The sequence below is a fragment of the Zootermopsis nevadensis genome, unplaced genomic scaffold (assembly GCF_977971745.1).
Source record: "Zootermopsis nevadensis isolate Lab colony 2312 unplaced genomic scaffold, Znev_1.0 Znev_ptg000023l, whole genome shotgun sequence".
Taxonomy (NCBI): domain Eukaryota; kingdom Metazoa; phylum Arthropoda; class Insecta; order Blattodea; family Termopsidae; genus Zootermopsis; species Zootermopsis nevadensis.
In genome coordinates this window covers 8,835,337-8,860,873 of record NW_028259155.1, presented here as the reverse complement: position 1 = coordinate 8,860,873, position 25,537 = coordinate 8,835,337, and the positions used below count along the sequence as shown (strand labels likewise).

At 38.2% G+C, this 25,537-nt stretch overlaps 1 protein-coding gene across 5 annotated transcripts; it reads right to left on the bottom strand.

The window, feature by feature from the left end:
- Positions 1–487: 487 nt before the first annotated feature.
- On the bottom strand, positions 488–25,096 carry LOC110834833 (deubiquitinating protein VCPIP1). 5 transcript variants are annotated; one of them, XM_087354629.1, is made up of 17 exons: positions 25,014–25,096; positions 24,466–24,745; positions 23,185–23,421; positions 22,453–22,568; positions 22,027–22,176; positions 20,215–20,362; positions 17,797–17,998; positions 15,055–15,186; positions 14,402–14,509; positions 13,010–13,141; positions 12,700–12,914; positions 11,285–11,370; positions 10,879–11,023; positions 10,599–10,731; positions 9,802–9,923; positions 7,743–8,501; positions 488–6,492 (listed from the first exon to the last, which is right to left on the bottom strand). In XM_087354629.1, the coding sequence occupies exons 3-17, from the start codon at positions 23,413–23,415 to the stop codon at positions 6,190–6,192; spliced, it is 2,982 nt and encodes a 993-aa protein (XP_087210755.1). In that variant the 5' UTR covers positions 23,416–23,421; positions 24,466–24,745; positions 25,014–25,096; the 3' UTR covers positions 488–6,189. The 5 variants fall into 5 exon arrangements, with proteins under 5 accessions (XP_087210755.1, XP_087210758.1, XP_021930072.2 ...); XM_087354632.1 differs by lacking the exon at positions 24,466–24,745; XM_022074380.2 differs by lacking the exon at positions 24,466–24,745 and having other exon boundaries at positions 24,989–25,073.
- Between the last annotated feature and the right edge of the window lie 441 nt (positions 25,097–25,537).

The following is a 25,537-nucleotide window of genomic DNA, read 5'->3' as shown; positions in this document are numbered from 1 at the left end:
GGACAGAAACAAATCCTTAGACTCAAAAGAAGTTGACTGCTATTGCCACACTCATTCATTTGACATGTGACATGCATGCTAAAGGGATGATTGCCCTTTTTACTTCTCTGATGTTTAAGCACCGATACTGTTAGATGTTTATGTTAAGGTTTTGTAATCAAAACCACAAAGAAGGAATTCTGATAAAATTTTTATTAATTTTGTAATGATGCTTGAACTTGAGTAATGACTAAACATACAGCTGTTCCAAGCAAAGTACCGTCACTTCCGAGGCTTTCTACCATTCTAAATCTTCAGTATTGGGTTCAATTTGAAGATTAACAATTAACTCATGTGAAAATAATCTGAATAATTGAAAATGAATGTAAACGAAGCATGTATATAAAAACTGACTACAAAACATTGCATACAGGTAAACAGGTTCATCTCAATTAGAGCTCTTATTTGGAGTTTTTAGCTTAAAAAAATTGCAATAAATACACTGTACTTTGTAGCATTGTGTATTTTGAATCTGTTCAAATGACAATTCTACACATAAGTGCAGACTCCAGTAATTTAAATGGCATATGACGAAGGTTAAATAAACAAAATAAACGTAACTGCATTAGGTATTACTCCATATAGAGAGAAACCACTGGAAGTAACAGACCTGTAATCTATCCTTAATGGTGGACTGACTATATATAGCACCACTTAATACAGTTTGCTGAAATGACATTTACAAAACTTTCACAAGTCTTTCTCTTTACTCACTCTGATGACGAAAAGCAATGAGTCAGCGGCATTTAATAGACAATATAAAACATATTTTAAAACTGCATATGAAATTTACTTTTCTGTACGCAAGAATTTATAAATATGATGACAGCGCCAAACTCTGACAGTATGTCGTATGTCTTTCGGGTTCAGAGAATCTATACCAATAAAAATTATGCACAGAATTAGATGACTAAGTAGAACAATAACTAATTTCTGCTTGCCTCTTGTACTGGATGTCAAGAATTCTTCATAGAACTTATATTAAGCGTCACAAAACTGGTCGGTACTGTGAGGGCATCCTTTTGCCTCCTGACAGTAAGTATTGTTGACTGCTTTCCCTTGGCTGTGAGTTATCTGAATATGGGAGATTAGCAAAAATATGTTTCGACATGCAAGGAGAATCCAAGAGGGGGATATGAATGAGACAGCATTTCTGAGCCCATAATTATGGACCTAAGTGAAACGGACATCCTGCACAAACAGCAGAAGCAATGACTGCAAGGAAGACCATAATTGGGACAGAGCCTATTCAGTTTTAATATATACACATACAGCGCATTCACTGATAAAGTGGAACGCAAACATCGCTTCCTGGCTCTTGCACCAAATGATTTTGTCACAGATAAGTTGATTATATTGTTTTATGGAGTAATCTTTGACTTTGCAATGAATAATGCAGTTCCTCCAGGAGGTCAGGAAATGACAGTTGTGTTTTATCAGTGAATAAACATGCATCACAAAAAATAGATCACAGATTAAAAACAATACTTTGTTACATCTTTGCCAAAGGAACACATCCTCTGATTCTGTTAAGTATGATGTACTAAGATGTACAATTTGTCTGACACAGAACAGAAACAACAGAGTAGGCAAGTTAACAAACATGACCTGATGAGATCGCATTCACGACATAAAATGATACATAATAAAAACAAAACATAAGCTGTATATTCTTACAAAGTAAAGTAACGACTGACATGCAGCTTTATGAAAGAACAAAAGTTTGAACCATCAACTACATTTCATACACACAAGGCAAGTGGTAAAGTGCACAGAACACGCTCTGTGAATTGTTGCAACATCACCAGTTCCAGACTCCCCCAAACATTTTCCCGAATAATGCAGTGAAGCTGGGCAGTATAAACAATGTTTTAACACAATTCAATATTGAACTTTAAAATAATAAAACAATAATCTAAAAAATATAATTAAATGTGACGTATACACAAACACTCAAAGCAGAAATGCAGCTAAACAGAAATTATTACTGATAGTTTAACGAACAAGAAAAGTGCAAATTAAAAAATATGATAAAAAATTATATATCAGTATATACAAATGTAGAAGTTCAGAATACATGAAAATAATAAATGAGAAGTGTATACAAAGTGTGCCACATAAAAAGCAAACTTGACATTGACTTCTGGCATCAAATAATTAGGACAGCAACTGAGCACATACCAATACTAAATTCCAATTCAAAAGTAACTGTAAAAATTGTACTAATATTAATAACAATGGAAACAAATATTCTATGAGCATTTTTAAATAATTATGGCTATTTATGCACACCTTGCTCAAGAAAGAATAATTACAATATGTATTTTCCCAAACACTGTACCAAGAAATGGATCCATCAAATGACAAATAATTTAGAATGACACACACACAATTAATGTGGACACAGATAAGGTTCTTATAAAACACTACTTTATTTTATTAAATGTAAAATCCTTTATGAAATCTAGCAATAGAGCTCTGCGTGATTAACACAGAAGTACCAGCACCTTGGCATAATAATGGTGAGACTGTTAAACTAATAATGGTAACAAATTTCTTGCACATTATCCATCATCCTGATATTAATTAAAAATGTTTCAAAGACTGGAATCTGTCCAAGGTAACACCTACTCTGATGGCCACTACATCTGGACAAGGGCAGTGCCACAAGTCATGGTACTGGTACACAAACTATGTAAGATGAAAAACATCCGAGAGAGTCAAAATTACAAAGTAGATGAGACCTTGTACATATTACCATAATTATAATCTGGCAGGAGTCCACAAAACAAGAGCAAAAATTATAGGATAAAACTACAACAGGACATGACAATGAACCCAAAAATGAAGACAATAAAACATATGAACACGGATGTCTCTTGGGTTCTAACGCTATGTAGTGTGGTAGAAGTTTATTGATGTTTCTCAGGTCTGTGCTGCCTCCGTCATCAGGGCAATGAATCATGATGGAGGAAGCAGGTTGGGCAACCTGAATAACCAGGGGTAATTACTTAGCAGCAATGGAACTGGGTCCCACTGTCAGAACGCTGTCGCACTGAGCTGTGTGTGACTAATGTTTCATAGTTTACACCACTGCCCCCCCCCCCCCCCACTTCTCTTCACAAATCTCATCCTTGATCCCTCCTTAATGTTGCCCGCACTCTTTCCTGCCAGGTTTTACCTTTCCCTCAAATCTTGTTCCTGCTGATGGGAGGATACCCTCAAAATTGAATTTCGGTGCTTTTATCTTTTGGTGTATTTCCACAATTGCCTTCCAGCTTTTGATCAGCTGGCCAAGATAAAGAGGGTGGATGCTGGGGCAGTTCTAAAGGATAACACGAGTTTCCCATCAGCGAGCGCACAACAAAGAATCGGATTTGTTACCCAGCAGCCCCGAGGATGAGAGCAGAGATTGTTCTCGAAACGTTGGCAGAATATATGGTTCATTCACCATTCAGCCACCTGATGTGGCTTGTAACCCGAGAGTCTTTCATGAAGTACTGTCCTCAAAACTGCCTTTTTTTGTGTAAGGGACAAAAAAAGTCACAAGGCACTAGAAGTGGGCTGCTTTTACTTCCCAAAAACCAAATGACAATGTTTGCAACATTGACATTATTATGATAAAACATCCAATGTCCAACAAGCTGTGGTTCTTTTCTTCTGATGTGGCTCACCAATGTTTCGAGAACTGAACAGAACTGAGCTCCACTGACACTTGTTTTAGGCATTAATGTGCGCACATAAATCATTCCACGACAATCAAAAAACACTATCGTCACAACTTTAACTGCTGACGGAGAGACACGGGCCTTTTTTTTTGTCTTGGTGAGCTTGAACAGACCCAATGGGTGCCTTGCTGCTTACTCTCAGATTCATACAGCCTAATCCACGTTCCATCACCTGTTTAAAACATTTTGTAACCACTCGTGTTCCTGTCCTGCTTTAACATCCATCACGACAGACGTGTGACTTCAATGGCCAGACAGGCGTAGGTTGTAATCAAGGTCACAGCACAAGCATAAATAAACATGCAGCAACATGCAATTGCAGATGTTGACTCACACCTGTCAGTGCTACCAACCATAACAAATGAAAGTTCCCTCAAGATTTCGATTTTACAAAATATCATTTTCTGTATTTATTAAACAGGTGAAATTTCACGACTGTAAGGATACCCTGAAAGTTGCAGCTTGTTGTACACTGAAACGTGCACAACACCTAGAAATAAAAAACAGGGTGACATGAAACTTGAAGATTTACTGATGAAGAGGAGGATTCTGAGGCAGTAACATTTTCAGAAAGTCAATCTAAATGTTCTTATTGTCACAGCACAATGGGAAAGAGAGGTTGCTGTCAGAACACACTCTCACACAACAATGATATTCGATTGTATCAGCGCAAGCATTATCCAAGGCACCACGACTTTGAACCGCATTAGCAAAACACAATAGCGCGACAATGACCCATGTGATGCGACATGAATGAATGTCAGTGTATTCCAAAGAATGCACCCTTTAAAAATTGTTAAGAACAATGGATAATGTCAAGGAAGTCAGTCGCTGTAATAATACACCGTTGTCACAAGCCTTAATATTTAATTTATTTACATACAGTTCTCTTTCTAGTTCCAACTTAAAGTAATTTGAACTAAGAGGTAAACCGGAGTAAATTACGAACCACTTACGAAGGGATCGGTAAGCAGAGACCGAAAATTAATAGCATATAAATTTCTATGGTTATGCAGAATTTGAACACATGGAATTAAAATGAAGGCCAAAAATAACCGTTAAAAATGAAATAATTAAAGTTTCAGAACTTAATAAAACTTTCATTTCACTGTTTATGGCTATTCACGCATATAAAAGCTGAAATGATGCTAAACGATTACTGTGTTTGGAAGGGAGAGAACAATGGCTTACTTTTAAAAGAGTAAGGCGTTGGCAATTCTGGTGCTACCGTCAGTAGCCGAAGCACACAAGCAGTCTGGTGTATAGTATTCATTTTAAGCTCTACTGTCATGAATTATCAAGATATTTTAACCATCCCCTATAAAACACAGTTAAAGCATTCTGTAATAGGATTACTACGAACATTTAAAATGAATGTTGGATGCGACCTACTTTAAGAAACTAATCTGGCGTTCATCCGAATGAAATAAGAGAAATCAGGAAAGAATACAAAGCAGCACGTAAAAACTCGTGGGCCCGCTCAAGTACTTTTAAAGGCAGCGGCGCTGTCCTCTTCCTCACAAATGAAGCCCATGGCTTGAGCTCTTGAAACTTTTGATGTAAGAAGTCAGTTTGGCACAGAAAGGCACAAATATGAATAATAAATGTTCTAATATGCGCAAAAATTGGCATTTTAAAGATTTTAATATGAACTTTTTAAGACTTCTGAGAATGGTTTAAATTAGAATTATTTAACAAAGATTTCTTACCATAAATATCTAACAATTCTGAAACTATGTTTAATGTCACATATTACACAAGAAAATAAACAGAGTAATAAAAATCAAGAATATTACCCCATGATACAGTACACATAATTTATAGTTAATATTGAAACAAAACAGTGGATTTTCAAGTGAAGTTACAAAATACAATGAGCAGAATAAATCACAAGAAAAATCTCACCAAAGTAAGTTTCATTTCACTTCACACATTATTACTGTTCTCTAAAATGGCTTCATGCAATTATATGATTACAAGTTTGTTTAAATCTTTCACTTCATGAACATTTTCTTATAATATCATGTCTTAAGGATCACTAAGAGGTAAAAGGTACACAGTGACATTTCTATGGCCAACTGGTGAGAAATACAGAATCATGAAGTTTCAGTTCAATGACCTGTACTTCTTCTTGTGAAATAATTCCAAGATACGTATGATACGAACCTTTCACAGCGACTAAATATAATAAATTCTTCTCGAGCTGCCAGCCATGTGAAGTGTTTAATGGAGAGAACGGCGACGTTTCGAGGACCGTCCTCGTCCACGGCTGGCAGCCCAAGAAGAATTCATTAATCCCAAGATATTTTTGGAATGACCAGCGAGACGGCAACAGTTGGCATTGAAAATAAATCTGTAATTTTGTTTAAATTACAGATTTACACAGGAACAATAGCATTCAATACCTTAAACATCCTCTTCTTCAACTTGATTCTGAATGCTCTATTTCAGCACTTTCTTCCTCTGTGTTGTGGCTTACTGCATTCTGTTCTGTTCTGCCTTCACAAGTGTCATATTTTGCTGAATCCATTCTACGTCTGTCTCCTGTAGCGGAGGATCCTTCCAATGGTATGTTCAGCTCTGAACCTGAAGAGGGTGCACGCATTTCACTGCCCATTCCACCAACCGATCCGCCGAGAGACGAAGAGGTACCGCGCTTTTCACGGCTTTCCTGAATGCTGGTGATACTCCTCTGAAGCCAAGGAGCAACAATTTTCTTGGCACCCTGAAATCGGAATATTCATTTATTCATTTGTGGTTTGCTTAATGACGCTGTCACTAGCTCAGACTGTATGGCATCAAAAATATAGGAATACTGATAAATAATAAATTAAGGAGTTGAATTAAATACTGGTCTATGTACCAAAATCAAACATTTGAGAGAAATGAGTTTGATGGAGCATTCTGCTTACAAAATAGGTGCCATCTCTTGGCATGTCTTTCAACTACAGCAACAAAGATGGTGCACAGAACACTATATGAGCTTGTTATTCTTAGGCATATAGAACACGTATTTCAATCTTTAAAATTCTGGTATTTAATCCAACTCTTAGATTGGAAAGGAACTGGTCATAGCCCAATTTAATGTGCTATCCCAGCATTTGTTAGTAGAAAATGAGCAAAACCATAAAAAATCTCAATCAGAGTAGTTTGTTTCCAAGTGAAGACTTGAGCCCAGAACATCCCAAATGTGAAGCAATAGTACCAACCACTTCACTTGACATTTTGTGCTGAAATCAGAAATACTAAATGTCGCTAAAATTTAGCATTTTGTAGTAGACTATATAGCCACGGTGGTCTAGCGGTCAGAACGCTGGCCTTGTATGTAATCATGGGGTCTCGGGTTCGATTCCCGGCGGTGCCCGAATTTATAACTTGTGTTGGGCAAGGCCGTGGTCTAGGCAACACGGAGTTTTCCTCCGGGGGCTTCCCCGGTTTCTCCATTCACACACAGAAGAAGGCAATGGCAAACCACTTCTGGATCATCTGCCAAGAACGTATATGAACAGGTCCCAGTCCGAGAAGAGAAAAGGATGGAAGGATCCTGTTCATATGGACCTGTCGTCACACAGAACACTAATAAAAAAAAGTAGGGGACTAAAAAACTGGCATACAGCACAGATTAGCACAGCAGTAAAGAGTGTTCAGAAATTTAGTCAGTTAAAATAAGCATTGAAATCAATAAACAATAAAAATATGCCTGCTGGGTTTAGTGTACCAGAACGGTAACCATTCTGACCAACTGTTACCAATCAGTCATACACCAAATTCAGTGATATTTATAACCAATCTGTCACTTCAGGTGTAAAAACAATTCATGACAGAATATATCAACGAGACTGTAGGTGCAATGTTAGTTAGGACTGGACATATTCTTCTGTGATAAATTATTTGTTGTAATGTTGTTCAATGCAAAGATTATAGTTTGTACAGTTCTCCAATGTTTTTACACATTGCGTGGTGAGTGTTACTTACTTCAGCCCACGTACTTAGCGCCTCTGTAGTTGAGGCATTAGACCGTGATGGATCAGGCAACGCTAGCACCGAGTAACCGGGTCCGACTCGTACAGTCTTAGTGGATGACTTCTCGGCCCGATCAACCAGAAACGTGCGACTGCTTTCTTCAGATTCAAAAAGTCCACTGTAGTGAGAACTATCATCAGGCCGAACATCGTTAATATCTTCTTGAGTTGGACTGCGTGGGTCCAAAAGTATTCCGTGACCTCTGGATTTAGTACGAGTGTCATATCTGTCATAATTCCACAGACCAGTAAACTCAGGACTGGTAGAATGAAAGCTGTCAGGGTCCTGAACGGGGTGAGAGTGCCGTGCCAACTGACGCGCCTGCCTCTGAAACTGAGTCTGATATTCTCGTTCTTTCGACTGCTTATACTCTGACTGCTGTTCTTTCAAATCAATCTGAGCTTTCAGCATTCTGGCATAACTCGTTTCTTTTGATTTATCTATCTCTGTTATAGGAGAAAGTCCCTGTTTCTCCTCGCTAACAGACGTATCTTTGGTAGACAGATTTTCTACACTAGTCATAGCAGCCATCTTCTTGCTTTGGTCCTTATTTCCTTGGAGCTGGACTGCCACTGGTACTTCAGAACAAGACGGAGTCTTAGATTCATTTCCCTCAGGCGAATTGCGTGGTTTTTGCTTAGGCGCATGCTCCTGGTGCTTTGAAACAATTTTAGTGGGAACATCTGCGCACAACTCATCTTCATGATAGATCTGAAATATGAAAGGTGACAATTCTAGTCTGTACATGTAATGTAGGATCTTATTAAATGGTATGCAAAATTACGAAGATAATTTGGACAATGGAAGGAGGAAACAAATACAAAATCCGCCATAATTTACATATAACCTACTGAATATTTAAACAGCATTTTGTTCCTATTGCAAATGCTCAAACATTCAAAATGCATGGTAAATATATTTCTTTACATAGGCATATATTACTGTAGTTGATATTAATATAATGAAGTACCCAAGAATGGGTGGGTAAGACTGGCTTGTTGGAGAGAAATGTAAATATTTCCATATTTTTGTAACCTTCAGAGGGAGATCAGTAAGCAAACCCATGCTTTAAGGTTATGATTAAGTAACAAAGGAATCCATTTTAGACATGTAAGATCCTGTTCTTGAGAATGTACAAAGTTTTTAATTACAGCATAATGTATAGTAGTTGCCAGACATATAGAGAGCTGTAATCCCTACTTCCCAGGCTGCAATGGACGGTCATGTAAAGATTTGGAACAGCCTGGTGTTGCAGAAGCTGTCTCAAAAACACTGACTGTTGTGAATGGACTAGTCTAATTACTTCTCGATCCTTACTTTAAATATAAGTTATATTTTCTTTGGTGCATTACACCCTCCATTATTAGTGCTACTCTTGAAGTTAAATCTTGGTATCATGCATTAATTAGAAGCACAGAGGTAATGAAAGAGATTATATTTTCTTGGAACGTACGTTGATGTGCATGCAGGATGTTCCTGCACCGACAGCTCACAACATGTCTGACAACTACTATAACGGGGCGATACAGTTGCATTCAGCCAAATGTAAATTTGTGTTGTGAGGAACATTTTCCTTTCTGGTGACCTGCAGTAGTTCTTCTATATAAATCGTTACTCTGCTCAAACCAGAACAACTTAGACATTCTTTTTACCTAAAATTTTCTTGGATCATACTAGCAAGTGACAAACACCTAAAAATCATGAAATAAATATTTTACAAACTTCTATTTTGGTGACATAAAAACAAAATAATTAATATGGAATAGACAAAAATGAAAACTACAGAAACAGATGGCTCAAGGAAGTGCTTGAGTGGACTCCATCAGGAAGAAAGCAGTGAAGAAGATCAAGTCGTATGGAGAGAATCCGGGATGCACAGACAAAGAGGTCTGGAAGGAAAGTGAATGGACAGAGAAGAATAGCACTTCGGAATCTTCAGATATAAATGACACCATAAATTTGTATGCACAACATTTTACAACCCCCTCCCCTTTTTTCCAACTTTCCTTACCTTTAAAGCAGGCAGCTGGGATGCGCCTGATCCTGACAGTTTCCGCATTGCATCCAAGCACTTTGACAATTCTAGGATCTGAGAGACCACTTTCTGAACGAGCCTCTCACTTCCAAACTCACCTACGCAAGGCAAACGTCATTAATTTTACAAGCTCTTTCTTATGGTCCTGAAAAACAGACTCAAGGAAGAACTTAAATCACAAGAAAATAAAAAAAAAGTATTGGAGTCTGTCTAATGTAGGCAGCGACATGCACCTTTAGTCAGCAATCTTATGAAGAAACGTCCCGTGTTCAATGGGATCACCTGCATGTTACTTACTAGTTCTTTCTTGCATGCAGAAAGTACAAAAGTAAATAAATAAATAAATAAATAAATAATGGCTTTTAATGCACATGACAATATCAGAATGAGTCTGTGCTCCATTTCAAGTCAGAAAAACTACAATTAAAAGAACTCACGACATATTTTGGCCTTGCAGTTCACCAGGGGAAAAAAAAAAAAAATGTTCTAAGAAGGAAACATGCACTGAACAGTAAAATTCAAGTTGTTAGTCCATAAAAGTTTGTTTCCTGAGATTTTATCGCATTTAATATGGTCCAATATGAAAAAAGAACCATGTTTTTTTTAACACAGAACAAAGTGTATGTATCGGCATGGATATATTTTAAATCAACATTCAAGTAAATATGGAAGTTCAGTTTCCTTCGCATCTTTAGAAATAACCCGTTTCAATTCTGGAATTTCAATTTGACGCTTATCTTATAATAAAATTACTCGTGATCTCTGACCAGTACCTGGGAAGTGTTTCTGTACGACGCAGGACGCAACGTGAAATACATTGCTATTCAGGCTTGGGTCAGACTCGTACTGAAACCACGCTATGACCTCAGTAGCCTCACGCCCTTTCCACGCCATCATTACAGGAATCTGGACGCACAATACAAAAACAATCTTACAACTGTTTGGTGTATTACAACAAAATGAGATGACAGATCCATGTCTCAGTACATTCAGCATCATATAGAGACCGTTCAACTCATCACTTGAGACCGAATGCATTCTGTTTCCACTCACCAAGTCTGGATGGTTGTCATACTCCTTTCCATTCCACCAGTGCTTATAGCCACACTGACAGTGCGATGAAACCGCCCGTGTCGGAGTGACGTCGCCATTTTCATATGCGACAGAGCCATCAGAAAATACCAACCGCAGCTTCATGCTGCATGAAAAAAAATAAGAACATGAGAGGGGCAAGATGTTACTAGCCGCATAACTTACGTACTTATGTGAGAATTTGTAACGAAACAGAAATTATTCTGGGCATGCAGAAATAAGATTCTGCATATGTTAACAAAAGCGGAATTGTTATTCTTGCCACAAAAACAAGCAAACAAACAAAATGAAAATTATAATCAGGATTTGAGGTTCACCACATAATATAATCTTTCTACCTGCCACAAAATTGTTCAATTTAACTTACTCTAGACAGAAGGCGCACTTTTCAACACCAGGGTGTTTATTCAGAATCAAAACATCCTTCTTCGCATCATACGAGCAGGTTACACCCTAAACAAATCAAAGGAATTAGTAAAATGATCTTCTTCTGTTAATTCTCAAGGTCTTGACTAGTTTGGTTCATTAGTGGGTTTCACTTATTGCACAGAAAACTTGCTAACATTTACGACTGCAGCACACAGACATCTGTAAGTATTAAACATGATATTTATACAGTGAAACCTCTATCCATCGTTCCCCGAACTATCGTTTTCCCGGATGCATCGTCCGTTTTGTTCGGTCCCGAATACATCCCATATAAAATAATGTTACATTTTCCCGCTTCTATCGTTACTCGAACTATTGTTTTATCGCATCGATCATTCAAAAATATTCCCGCAATGATCGTTTCTGAGAAATTATAACGAAATTTACGCGATGTTTTTAGAATTTAAAATGTTGGGTTTTGAGATAAATTAATACCGAAAGACGCACAATGTTTTTGGAATACAAAGTAGCGGTAACCTGTTATGTCGCCCAACCAGCACAGATTCTTTTGGAATGAGGGGTCAGCGGTGCAGGGGTGATAGTTGGAGTGAATGATGGTGCTCTTTGTCAGAAATTTTATGAGTTTAATTAGGGTGCACTCATATTTCGTTCCAGCGATGCCAGATGGCATGTGCAGTGTGAATTTCTTCACAAATGCTTTTACGTATTATAAGTACAAAGGAAAGGCTGGCGACACTTTTCATTCTTCTGGTTCATCTCGTTTCCAGCTGTTCAGGGTCTTCTACGGCTACGTTTCGTCGTGTTCGGCAGTAATAGTACTTCCATTCTTCCTGTTATTGTTCGTGAAGGGGGTGGGAGTGGTGAGGAAGAGGAAGACGACAAATGCGAGCCCGAAGCTGTGCCGAGTTTTGCCGAAGAACGTGCTGGCAAAAGTGAAGTCGTTCTTTTAGGCGAGTAATATCAGTGAACGTGACGAGGAAACATTTTGAACGTGGAAAGGGCTCTGTTTGGCCTAAAACGTAAAGTTTCGACAAACCAGTTGTCCATTAAAGGCTTTTTTGGTAAAAAGAAGTAACTTTGAAAGAGAAACATTGTTTTTTTAAAATTTTTAATGCTTTCCCGCATCTATCGTTTTCCCGTATTCATCATCTTTATATCCCTCCCCCGCCGAAAACGATGCATCGAGGTTTCACTGTATTTTCACAAAATAAATAATGACAAATTCCAACTTCATTTTGCAAAGGGATTAAACTAGACAAAATTTAACACAGCGGAATACTTGCCACATGCAGCAAAATTCAAATGCCTAAATAAATTTAAATGGACTGTAGGAACAGAACAGATAGCTAAACTACCGTCTCCAAAGGACGAAAAAGACTGTGTCATACTCACGTAATTTGAGAAGCTATATACTTTCTTGTCCTCCAGCAGACCATACTGTTTCACAACAAGGTTGTAAAACAATCCATTGTTCCCAGGACGCAGCCATTCAGACGACAGAGGTGCTATACAAAGCGCATAGCAACTCAAACACTTGAAAACACGGCGTTCTCGTATGGCCTTCTGCGTATTTGATGTTACGAGCTGCGGTGAAACAGCAGCGGCAACTGGAAAATAAATTTAAAAGTCGCGAAGTTAGTGAACAAACTGAGAGCAAATAATACTCGGCAACGAACAAACGTTAACATTTCATGGAACATACTTGATTTCTTGTAATTGTATTGATACATATCACAAACTAGTGATGGGTGGACACCGAACTTCTGCAAAAATAACTCATCCATTGCATTTGCCAGCTTTCTGATGTAGCTCTGCTGTAAAACTCTGTTGCCACCTGCATGAAAGAAAGAAAGAATCCATAAAGACTTGCCAACAAAACAGCAGAATAAATGTTCGGAGCACGTACCATATTTACACTTTTAAGCTGATATTTCTTACGATCTTCTAACTAACTAACTAGATGGCTTACCGAATCCGAAGGTTCATCACCGAATTAACCAAAGCCCTCCACCGGACCCTGTCCTGGGCCAACAAAATCCAGTCTCCTTCAACTCCTATCTCCCATAGATCCCGCCTGAGATTATCCTCCCACCTACGTCTAGGTCTCCCCAGCGGTCTCTTCCCTTCAGGTTTCCCAACCAGTACCCGGTGCACACCTCTTGTCCCATCCATGCGCGCTACATGCCCCGTCCATCTCATTCTTCTCGACTTAATCACCCTGACAATATTGGGGGAGCAGTACAGATTTTTAAGCTCGTCATTGTGCAGTTTTCTCCACGCCCCATCGTCTTCCCTCTACCAATCATAAATGCGTCTTCGCTTTTCACCGGTGCGTTTCAATGGAACAGACACAGCAAGTATTGTCAGCATAGGCAAACTAAGAAATTAAAAACTACGGGTAAAAGGATGATTAGTGAATGACTGCTGTTCTTTGTTTTAGTGATGATATAAACTGAGATCAGCTTACAATCCATAAAATTACTACCAACTGCTTCAGTGTTAACTTGGTTTAACCGTGATGTTATAACCTGTATCAGCAATGTGCCACAATTTACAGTCTGGCCAGCAGCCTCTTAGTACGAGGGTTTAAATTCCCTGTTCCTTTTGTACGACAAAGAATTACCATTCCAGGAAAATTAATCAGAATATTTGTAACCAAAAAATAAACATCTAGAAATCACAGTACCATTACACATTTAGTTTAAATTCATTATGACTGGCCTTTGCCTTCTACATATTGTAATATTAACACTGGGAAAATGAGTATTACTTCAAAGCCAAAAAAATTAAGTACCACTAATCCATGATAAAGGTAAAATATTAACATAATTTCATGTCTCTTTTTTCCCAGGATTTCAGAGTTATGAACAGCACACCCTTAGCACTTCACCATTCACATATTCCCTCTGCCATCTGGTGACTGAAGCATACACCAGTCATTTCCCACTGGTGTATGAATACACAAAGCGTGCTGAAAACAGACTCCATTAATTTTTAACATTCACACATCACCATCTGATGATTATGCACCTATCTTATTTTAGACAGAGTATACACCAAGACGTTACGCTACATGTAAAAACGTTTCCCTCACCAACAACAACGCAGTCTTGGTCATCAAAATTCATATATACAGACAGCAGGCTCTGTGATACACCCCACACCTCCGGTAAAAGTCTGCGTGGAATCACAGGTAATTTCTCTGAAACATTAAGTTCAAAATACAGAACAATTTAAGTAATTCAATGCCATTTACAATTATCAGTCTAAATAAATCGATATTTGTAATGATCAGCGGCAACTGTTTCCAGCACGGCACGCAAGTTACTCAGCATCGGAGGATTTTATTTAAGTACCCTGAGGATGGAAGAGGTAGAGAATTAGTAAGGAGAGATAGAAAAAGAAAAAGCATGCTCGGGAGGAGGTCCAGAACGCCATTCCGCAACACTGGCAGCTCGAACGCTGACACAAGACCGAAGACAAACACGTAACGAGCCTTCGCATGATACACAAGATGATGCAGGCAACCTGTCATCTTGTCAGTTTATTGTAAGACATCGCTAAGACCACTACTGTTGTCAGTCATCCGACGACTCAGTTTCATCTGTGTTGACTTGTATACCAATGTATGTAACTGCGTGTACGTTACACGACAAAAACTACGTGGGAATGGCAACAATATTATTTTAACAGTCTCGACATTCCTGCTTCACGTTTGTAGCTTGTAGAACAAACGTACTTGCTCACCTCCACTAATTCCCACCAGAGGGATGAAGTGGTTCCTCGCAGAGCTGCTCCACGCAAGGCACAATGGCGTGTTGAGATCTTTGCTCTTAGTCCTGCATTCATCGGGGTTTACAAGTGCTGGTAAAAACACGGCTGAAACATAACACAGGTAATCCAGCTATAAGTACACATGACTATACAGAACACGTGTTAAGCGTAATTAAAAAACAACAACACTGAATTACGAACATTTGACGAACGTTACTCTATTACATATGCTCCTCTGGATTGCAAGAACTCTGCTATCCATTAGACGCTGAAATGTACCAACAGCTTATGGACTGTACCACTGCCTGATCTGCATCTGAAAGAAATAGCTATCCTGAAGCTGCTGGGACTGCAACTTGCACTAGACTACGACAGCTTCCACCCTGTGATCTTTTCCAGTTCACCACCAACACCTCAAAACATTGCAAACAATACAATTACAGACGAGTAACCATAAAAAAAAAAAAACATATTTATCCGCACACTAGTCATACTCATACCCCTATTTCAAAATAAACAATTTGCAAGTTTCAACTTCTGCAAACATTGACTGCATGGTTTCATTTATCGCAAATATTCCATTTTGCTTCAGATTATGTACAATTTTAAACTTTTATACGAGCTGGTACATGAAATGACCCCAACCCCTTTCTTTTTGGATCTCAAACAGCACGTCTTTTAAGGACAAAGTCTGAATCACGCGGGTGAATGAACTACTTCATGCAGATTCCACTACGGTGGACACAAATACTGTGTTGCTACCAACATGATGTGCAGTGCCAGTTGTCAACATGGGTAGAAAGAAAGTGAAACACATATTTTTATGCTTATTTTGGGACATGGAGGACCTCTTCTCAAAAAACAGGCTTAAATAACAGATTCAATATGATGTTAAGTGAAAGATGATTTGCAGAGCAAAAACAAAAAAATATATCCATGTTCCTTCTGAAATTAAGCTAATATTACATGGAGACCTTCCTCCTCCTGTATAAGGAACTAACTGAGGGAACTTTTTATATCGACTTCTTGCAATCCAAGACAAGAGTCCATAAAGTTGTCAGAAACCACGTCTATTCGAGAGAGTGAGTTGAATGATCCAGCACATGACCTAAGTGTGTAAAAGCAGCAAGCAGAACTATTCGTATCAACGTTGCATTAAGGGAATTCGCTGACCGAAGACAGGATTTCCATATTCAAAAGGAAATCAGAAACTGCTGCCATTTTATAGTATGTGGGATTCCCTTCGCGTGTGCCTACACACACGTGAACTGCGGAAAAATCGAGATTTGAAAACTGAGCTGAAGAACAGTAGCCATTTACTGTTTCCTATAAAGCAAGTTTAAAGCTGTTCTGTAACAAAACGATAACAAAAAATCACCAATACTTGTGGCCCGTGCAGCAGGAATAACAAGAACTTGCCGGGGCAAGTCCCATATAATGAATGCGATAAAATGTAAGCAACATCACTGCCAGTCATATGTGATTTTAGGTCCATCAAGCAGCTGCTTAGACTTCACGGTGTATTTACAAAGTAGCGCTGTTCCGAAGATGGCTGCCTTCTGGGTTGTTGCGACGTGTAGTCTGGTAGAAGTTTACCGATGTTTCAGAGGTCCTTGCTGCCTCCATCATCAGGGTGCAACAACCCAGAAGACAGCCATCTTCGGACTCACAGCTGTGAAAACCTCAGATCCTACAAAGTGCTGTTTCCTCTGCATATGAGATAGTCAAGGAACAAAACATCATGCTGGCCAGTGACAGTGGAGTTTGTTCCCGCAGAAAGAAATGGTAATACACGTCATTACTGCATCTTCAGTTCACTTCTTCCTCTGTTCAAGATAATGCTGCATGAATGAAAGTTTATGTGAAGGTTTGAGACAAAAACAGGGATGGTCTTAAATATGTTTCATTACTCAATAAAAAATCTATTCTCAAGTAAATAATGACATTTCAAATTCTACAATAAATTACATGGTTGTTCATGTCTTGCACACAAATCTAAAAACAGAAGATAAGAAAGAAATCATGAACGTTATGACTTTCTGCCACTTTAAGAAAGAGTGGGAGTTGTGAATTGCATTCATCTGACTCATGACGGCATCCAGTGGTGGTCTCTTGTCATGCCCCATAAAAGACTGGATATTTGTCGAGTTGATAAGCATTCATTGGCTTCTTAAGGAGTTAGGAGAAGAAAGTGGTAGATTTAAAAATTAGGGCAATGAATAAATGATAATAGATTACAACAAGATTTTGAAGGAAATCTACTTAGATGGTTGAGTCATGTGAAGTGAAAGAGACGTGATCAGAAGTGATGGACTTCAAATTGTGAGAAGGCGCAAAAGACTGAAAACTTCAGTCCCTGACCTATCCTTCATACAAAGGCACAATGCATGAAGAATAAAAGGAGGAGGGTGTTGGCGACAGACTTAAACTTTCCACGTACTTTACATAACTGGTGAGGAGTAACAACGTAAGTTATTAATAGTTTATTAAAGGTAATTACACCAAACGACTTCAATCACTTCTGGAAAAATTCTGAAATGAAGAGTAGCAATTCAGATCCTTCTCTGTTGTACTGTTACTATGACAAGAAACACGTAAGACGTTATGTGAACTTTGACGGCGTTGAAGCAATAGCACTTAAAATTTTCTACAGCACTATGAAATGCTATTTACCCTCAAAATGTCAACAGAAAATTACAGGCCACTCAACCTCACCTGAATAATCTCCTGAACAGTTCATGCCGGCTGCAGAGTCGAGCAGAATTATGGGACGCTTGACAACGTTGGCCAGCCCAAAAACATGAATGTTACGAAGGCCCAGGATTTCTCCCTTTGCCTCTTCTGGCATGTAATCTGGATCACACTCATCAATGATCAGGTCCCATTCTGACGCATTAATGAAGTCTTGCAACAGGTCCTATCACAAACAAATTACAAACATGTTCAAAATTATGAAAGGTGGGATCTCCTAGTCATGTAACTAGCAGAACCAGCAGATTCAACACCAAAGTCCGCCACCAGCCACAATCCTGAGCCAACTGCATCAATATGCCATCCTTCCAGCCTACCTCCCTAAGATCCATCTTGATATTATCCTCCCATCTCCCTTCTTGGTCTGCCCAGTTGTCATTTTCCAGGATTTCCCAACAAAGATATGTTTGCTCCCCAATGTGCGCTACAAGTCCAGCCAATCAAAGCCTCCCAGATTTCACTGTTCCAGGTGTCCCGTACCATTCACGCAGCTCCTCGTTATGCAGTATTATAAATTCCCCCACGTATTTCATCCCTCCTAGGTCCAAATGTCGTCCTGAGCACCGTTTTCAAACACTTGTAATCTACGTTCTTCCTTCAAAGTAAGAGTTCATGTTTTATAACCATATAAGACAACAGGAAAAATTATTGTTTATATATCCTGATCTTCAGTGTTTTGGATATTAAACGAGATGATTGTAGTTTTTGGATAGAATAAATACAAGCATTTCCCAAAAGTATTCTACTCTTAATTTCATCTTGGACCTCATTTCTATTTGTTATTGTTAGTTCCCAGATACTTAAATTTTTAAACATTTTCAAAAGATGTGTTACTTATAACTATCGTGCCCACTAAATTTCGTTAACCGCGCCGGAAGAATATTTGATAAAATTGTGTATGACGCTGACAAAAGAGAGATACCTCGGATGTTACTGCAATCAGTTTTATCCTGTTTTATGGATAGGGACATCAATTAATTCATTCCACTGTTGTGGTAGTACTTCCTGCTAACAAATCGAGACTGTGAGCTTATGTATCTCTGAGTGCGGTGTCCTATCACCTGCATGGATTTAGTTCTACTTGAATTAAGTCGATGCTGGGATGAGGGGCTCTGCTGTCTGTATTTCAGTTCCCTTGTCATATAGCATCTACAACTCTTTGCAACAGGGAAACACATAAAAAAATATATTTACTATTGCTACACAAAAGAAATGACTGATTTCTGTGATTCCAGTGAACATTATCTATGGGTAATAGTGATTTTAAACGGTGATTGTGATAACTGGTATTGTTATGTCACCAGCACAGGCTGAGGAAGGAAAAAAAGAAGATTCTGGAAGCGGAAACAGTAGTGCAATAAAAGCTGACTCTTGCATTACCTAATACGCCGCACTATTATTACCGAGTACACGCTTTTTGAATCAAAACCCTCAATCTGTATGAACATTCAGTATTCTAATGTCAATGTTTAGAAGATGAGTTGGAATCAGGAGTAAGCTGTAAGCTGGCATCACAGTCCCACAAGAAGCGTTTACTCAGCCTGCACCACGTTGCAATTTTACACCAAGCACGCTCGTCGCACTTGCGTCAGCTTTTGTCAGAATGGAGCCCTGAACTGCTGGTTGAAGTACACAAATCATTTATAACAACAGAGGACAGCAAATGAAAATGAAGAGTAGAGAATGAAAGTTTGTTAAGAGTTTCTCGCTTCGTGACACAACTCGGCGTTTCCATGCTGGAAACCGCAAATTACCAGTATGAGGAGGATGAAAGAATTGTAGCAACCAACTCATTGATGTAAAAGTAAAGTAAAGCCGTCCCACTATAGGCGCTTGTGGGGAGAGGAGGTATAGCTCCTACTCATTCTTGACCTTGGCACTAGATTGGGGTGAGTGGTCGGCATCTGCCCTGGCCGCGCTTTACCCCCATTAAAGGACCCCGGTAATCATCGGATAGGACGCTGGGTGGGCCGCAGAACCGGTATGGATCCAGAGGCCACATGAAAAATCCTCTGCCCGTCGGGGATCAAAACCCAGTCATCCAGTCCGCAGCCAGTCACTATAATGACTGAGCTATGCCGGCTCAACTTATTGATGTAAGTGGCTAAATCCAAAATAAGCAGCCAATGAGCAGTTAACAAAGTATGCAGTACTGTCTTCTGTTTCTTCTTTTATTAATTCTCTTAACATTTAGGTAGCCATCCACAAGTACTACTCAGTGACGTAAGAGCGACAGGAAAATCAAAAACTCAGCCTGAAAGAGCTACACACTAAATAAAACAGACTGCATATAAGAGTCGTGTATACAAAAGTTCTAAAGCATGCACAGAGAACCAGTTCAAGTCATATAAATGTATCTTTATGCTGCAGAACCCAATATACCTTATATATATCTTTCTTCTCAAGGATGTGTCTCTTTAAATGGGTGCGCAAGGGGTGCCAAAAGAGTTGTCGGCCAACAAGAGCTCGAGACACGGCATGGACCAAGCAATGGCCATCAGCATCAGCATGTATTGGGACCAGCGCTTTCCTGTCACAAAGAAAGATTACAGCTGTCAGAAGTCAGGAATGGGCACAAAATTAATGATAATTAAATGAGATAAATTGTTTACATACGGTTATTTATACTGTAAAAATATCAAGCAATATTCTCCATTCCTCAAATTTTACACCTTCAATTCACCTTCACCTGTCCATTCAATTTTATTAACAAATTACAATTACATTTGTAAAATGTGACATTAATAAAATCTTCTCTGGCCATCAATCATCGCACGGATGATCGCCCAAGAAGAAATTATTGATGTTCTTCGCCATGAAATCTTTAGATCATACAAAGATGTTAATGTTGGCATTGTATGAGTACTTGTAGGTAGAAATGTCCGAGACCGCACAGCAATGCGACCCAGAAGACCAACAACAATATACTACTACAACCAACTGCCATGCGTAGGTATATTCAACACAAAATTTCCTTCAATCCTAAAAGAAGACTTTTCAAGTATGGACTTTGACGTCATGGCAGTCCAAACTGTCCAGTGTGGACCAAGAGTCTATCACACCAACAGTTTCATATGGGCAACAAGCATTAAATTTCAAAAACATTACATAAGCCAAAGCAGACATTTCTTACATTGGGATATACAGTGACAATTAGTGAATGTTGGAACTATAAAACCATACCAAACACATGTTTAAAATTGTTAGCATATCCTTACTACAAAATATTCAGTGTTGAAAGCTAAAATACAAGCATGCAGAACATGGAATAACATCAAAAATAACAACAACAAAAAGTTGTCAGTGGAACGACGGTTCCGGAGAATTTGACGTAAATACGTCTATACGGAAAGGAAGTTTATACATTGGCTTTATTCTAAATATTTCCTTTATACATGCTTTACAATTGAGTAAAGTTTGATTAAGACTTTGCTTATTCAACTTGAATTAGTTACACTTAAGATGGGTCTGTGGTAGATGAATGTAATGTAAAGTAATGTAATGTAATGTAAGGTAAGGTAATGAAATGTTTTATAGGTAACAACAATGCCGAGTAAATAGATGTTCCTTAGGTAACCATTATTGTCGATTTGTTGATAAACAGATGACGTTTCCTAGGTAACCATTGTTGTTTATTTGTTGATAAACAGATGACGTTTCCTAGGTAACAAAATTGCCGAGTAAATAGATGTTCCTTAGGTAACCATTATTGTCGATTTGTTGATAAACAGATGAAGTTTCCTAGGTAACCATTGTTGTTTATTTGTTGATAAACAGATGACGTTTCCTAGGTAACAATGAAGTTACACTTTTTCGTAACACATTTTTGCCAAATGACACTGACCCTAAAATACAGACGTATTTACGTCAAAAAAGGATTTTTTAAAAACAACATTCACAATTTTAGACTGTATATTAAATACATTTATTCCTTGTAAGATTTGAGGTTTTCACGACAATGAGTTTGAAGATGGCTGTCTTCTGGGTTGTTGCGCCGCGTAGTCTGGTAGACGTCCACCAACGTTTCAGAAGTCCTTGCTGCTTCCATTATTGACCTGATGATGGAGGCAGCAAGGACCTCTCAAACGTCAATAAACTTCTACCAGACTACACGGAGCAACAAACCAGAAGACAGCCATCTTCATATTTATTCCCTGCCAAGTGCTTTGAATTTTGATATAACGCCTCACTTACCTATCCCCATTGGCCTCTTCAATGCACCTCAGAGTTTCTGCTAAGTAGTCAAGACTCCCGGACTGATCTCGTCCATAACCAAGAATATCAAGATGTTCAGCACAGATTAAGAAGCTGCGGTCACTTAGAATACTACAATCAAATGTCGGTCTGCAAGCAATACATAGCAACTCTTCCTTAGACTTTGCTAAATAACCTAACCTAACCTAACCTAACCTAAAAATAGCTAAAAACCCTACTGTCTCACATACAAGTAACCTCCTCGGAAAATGAGAATGCATATTTGTCTGAAAGGAACAGTTACCAAGGTTAATAATTTGGAAAGCTCCTACACATTGAGACAGTCAAAACTGCATGCAAGAAATACAATCGTAACACCTCACAGGACTAATCCCATAATACAAACACATGTTATACTGTACTTACTTGTTTGTCAATTCTAACAGTGGTTTCGCTTTTTGGGTATTCTTATCCATTCCATGGTAGGTAAGCAATGGTGACAACAGCTTACAATGGTAATTTGATAAACCATCTATTTTTACCTGCGTAAGTCACAAAAAATTATATATACATATACAAACAATGACGTCAGAGATATCATAAAGATGATAATATGACCTCCTGCGAAAATAACAACAATCACATTATTAACCTTGTGTTTCTTTTCTGCAGAACAGACTCAATGCAGAGTATGTGAAGATTTCGCAACACGCCACTAAGACGAGATCAATACCAAATTTAAACGCTTGCATGAGTGAGTTGAATCTAAGCCTGTTTGTGCCTGTATAAAATCAGAGGTCAACTGATGTTTAAACTCTTAATTCCAACACGGCAGATGAACTGTGGGGAAAAAGATGTGATGCCATTTCCTTAAACACCTTCTTATATATCGCATGACAATTAAAACAAATTTAAACTGCCTGATTTTAGACTGGCGATGGATGGGAAAACAGTCTAATTTACATGGTTTGGTCCCAAGCTGTATATGACCATTGCTTCTCCTTCTTGCTTAAATCATTAAACAAATGTCACCTAACGTAAATGATGAAATGGAAGGAACAGTGAACTTTCTTCACAGAATGTTTGTAAAGAAGGTTTATGTTCTAGTTTTGACTCCTGAAGCTGCCACTTCATAATGGCATGTAAAATAAAACTCACCAAAACAGCACTCTTCTTCATGTTTGCATTTGTTGCTAGGAGGAGGCTTCGCAGAACATTTTTGACACCCAGTGCCTGTTCTCGCATCTGTCTGACATCTTTAACTTCAGATGCCTTACGGCGCTGTCCGCAGCCATGGCAGTCAACAATCTTATCCTTTGATGGAAAGATAAGAACAGCATTGCACCCATCATCGGGGCATGTCGCTATGAAAACCGGTACCGCAGCCATTATTACCTAACAATTCAGAACAAAATACTTTCAGCAATAAACACATTTTACAGGCAACTGTATTTTAATGTAAAATATAATAATATTTTAAATTTGACATAAATGCACAATCTGATGGCTGCCGGTGATTTAGTGTGTTATCACGGCAGCAAAAAAAAATGGAGTGCACATCACAAGAAGTAAAACAAAACCATCTTTCTTTCAAGCTACTTTTACTCAAGAACCACATTAAGATTATTCATATTTCTTGCTATCTATCTGTCAGAACAATAAGACAATATTAACAATGTTTCATTGAGTTGTCCATATTTACAATATTGTGACCAATCACAACCAGCTCTGAACTCTAAATTTAATTTCTGGTTCTAATCCTAACACAGAACTGCAACTAACATAATCACCTTAAATTGTTACTGGATTTAGAGTTTAATTATCAACATCTAATTTACTGAATGCAACTGGTAACAGTTTATTAAAGTTATAACAAATATCCTTTGTTTACATGATCGTATTACGCCACAGTAATTGCATATGTGGCCAAGAAAATAAAATTGCTTGATTTTATACAAAGAAAAGCTCAAGAAAACATTACATGAATTCAAATACTGATCACAAAACAATCCCGAGGCACGGGGAATCGTACAGGAGACAATGAACTGTGACACGACACTTTTTGCAACCGTGAATACGAAACACAAGAGGTTATAAACTTTCCATGACGACCCCATTTGTAAACTTCATGTCCGAATCTACTACCTCTGAAACAAATTCAGATGAATCTTATAATTGTGTACGGCAAATATGACTTTTCTGGCAGGTATTTTACGAGACAATTTTCAACCCTCGTCACAGAACTGTGGAAATTTTGAATCATTCCAGAAATACTTCGCATCTTCATGTGTTTTAAACGTCATTAGAACCGTGTACTTATCAAGAAAAGCGTTAGACATGAGAATTCCGACCGAAAATCTTCGACACATTCACTGCACACTACACTATATGTAACGTAAACATAAAATTTGATACGAACAATCTTTTTCAAATACTAACCCATTTACAAATTTCTTTACATGAGAGCAGGATCCATTACTAAAGATCTGCAAATCCAATATTATAGGTCAACGTAGAAACCCGTGCGTATCGTTCTGCCACCTATGTATCGTTCCTTAGCAAACTAAACGCTGATATTTGTGGCATACGCAGTAGCCCAGTCAGTAAGAAGGGTAACTACATTCCAACATTAAAAATTCCTCCTTCAGTTTTCGCCAAACTCCTCAAGAATTTTCAAAACGGTTTCAATTTTAACGACTCTTCCATGAGTGACCCATCCCTATGTGAAGCAAAAGATGGCATTCCATCTCATTCATGACAACTGCTCAGCAAAGAATCATACAATAATTTTCATAAATAGATGTAGAAATAATATAAACTCCAAAAAAATTGACAGTGGAACCACGGTTCCGGAGAATCTGACGTAAATACGTCTCTGTATTTAAATTATATTTAAGCAATAAATACAATGAAAGGAAGTTTATATATTAGTGGTAGCTGAATGTAATGTAATAATTTTTACTTGTGATATTCTAAAACGTTTTTACCAGCACAAAATTATCTACTCTATGACGCACTTCTTCTACAAGCGATTCACAGCTCAGCTCTTTCCGCAATAACGAAAGCGGATTGTCGACGTTTCCTAAGTAATAACAATGCCGAGTGAACACGACGTTCTCTAGGTAACCATTGTCGTCGATTTGTTGATACGGATCTTACACATTTTCCTTTCACTTTTTTGCCGAATGACCCTTCCGTATAGACGTATTTACGTCAAAAAAATTATATTTGACAACAGAAATGTTTCTGACAATATCAGAAGTTATATATTCATATATGTGTTAACTTTACTTTGACTACCTTTTTACAAGTATAATATTATGGGATCATTACAGGCTGAAAAATATGATCCATCATCTTATGAAAGTTTCTCTAAATCAGAATACTGTTGTGAAAACTAGGTAACTCTGCTCTCATTCAAGTGAAGTCGTGAATTCGACAGGGATGGGTAAATGGACTTGTGGCTATGCAGTTACAGGAAAGTTTACATTTAGGGGAAGTAACAACTGAT

Bases quoted from the DNA above. Each gene is read 5' to 3' on its own strand.
- LOC110834833 (XM_087354629.1), bottom strand. From the start codon at position 23,415: ATGGCTGCGGTACCGGTTTTCATAGCGACATGCCCCGATGATGGGTGC. The intron at 12,915-13,009 runs GTATGTTCCATG...TTTATTTTCCAG, and splicing joins ATACAATTACAAGAAATCAA to TTGCCGCTGCTGTTTCACCG. The intron at 6,493-7,742 runs GTAAGTAACACT...TTCCGATTTCAG, and splicing joins CGCTAAGTACGTGGGCTGAA to GGTGCCAAGAAAATTGTTGC.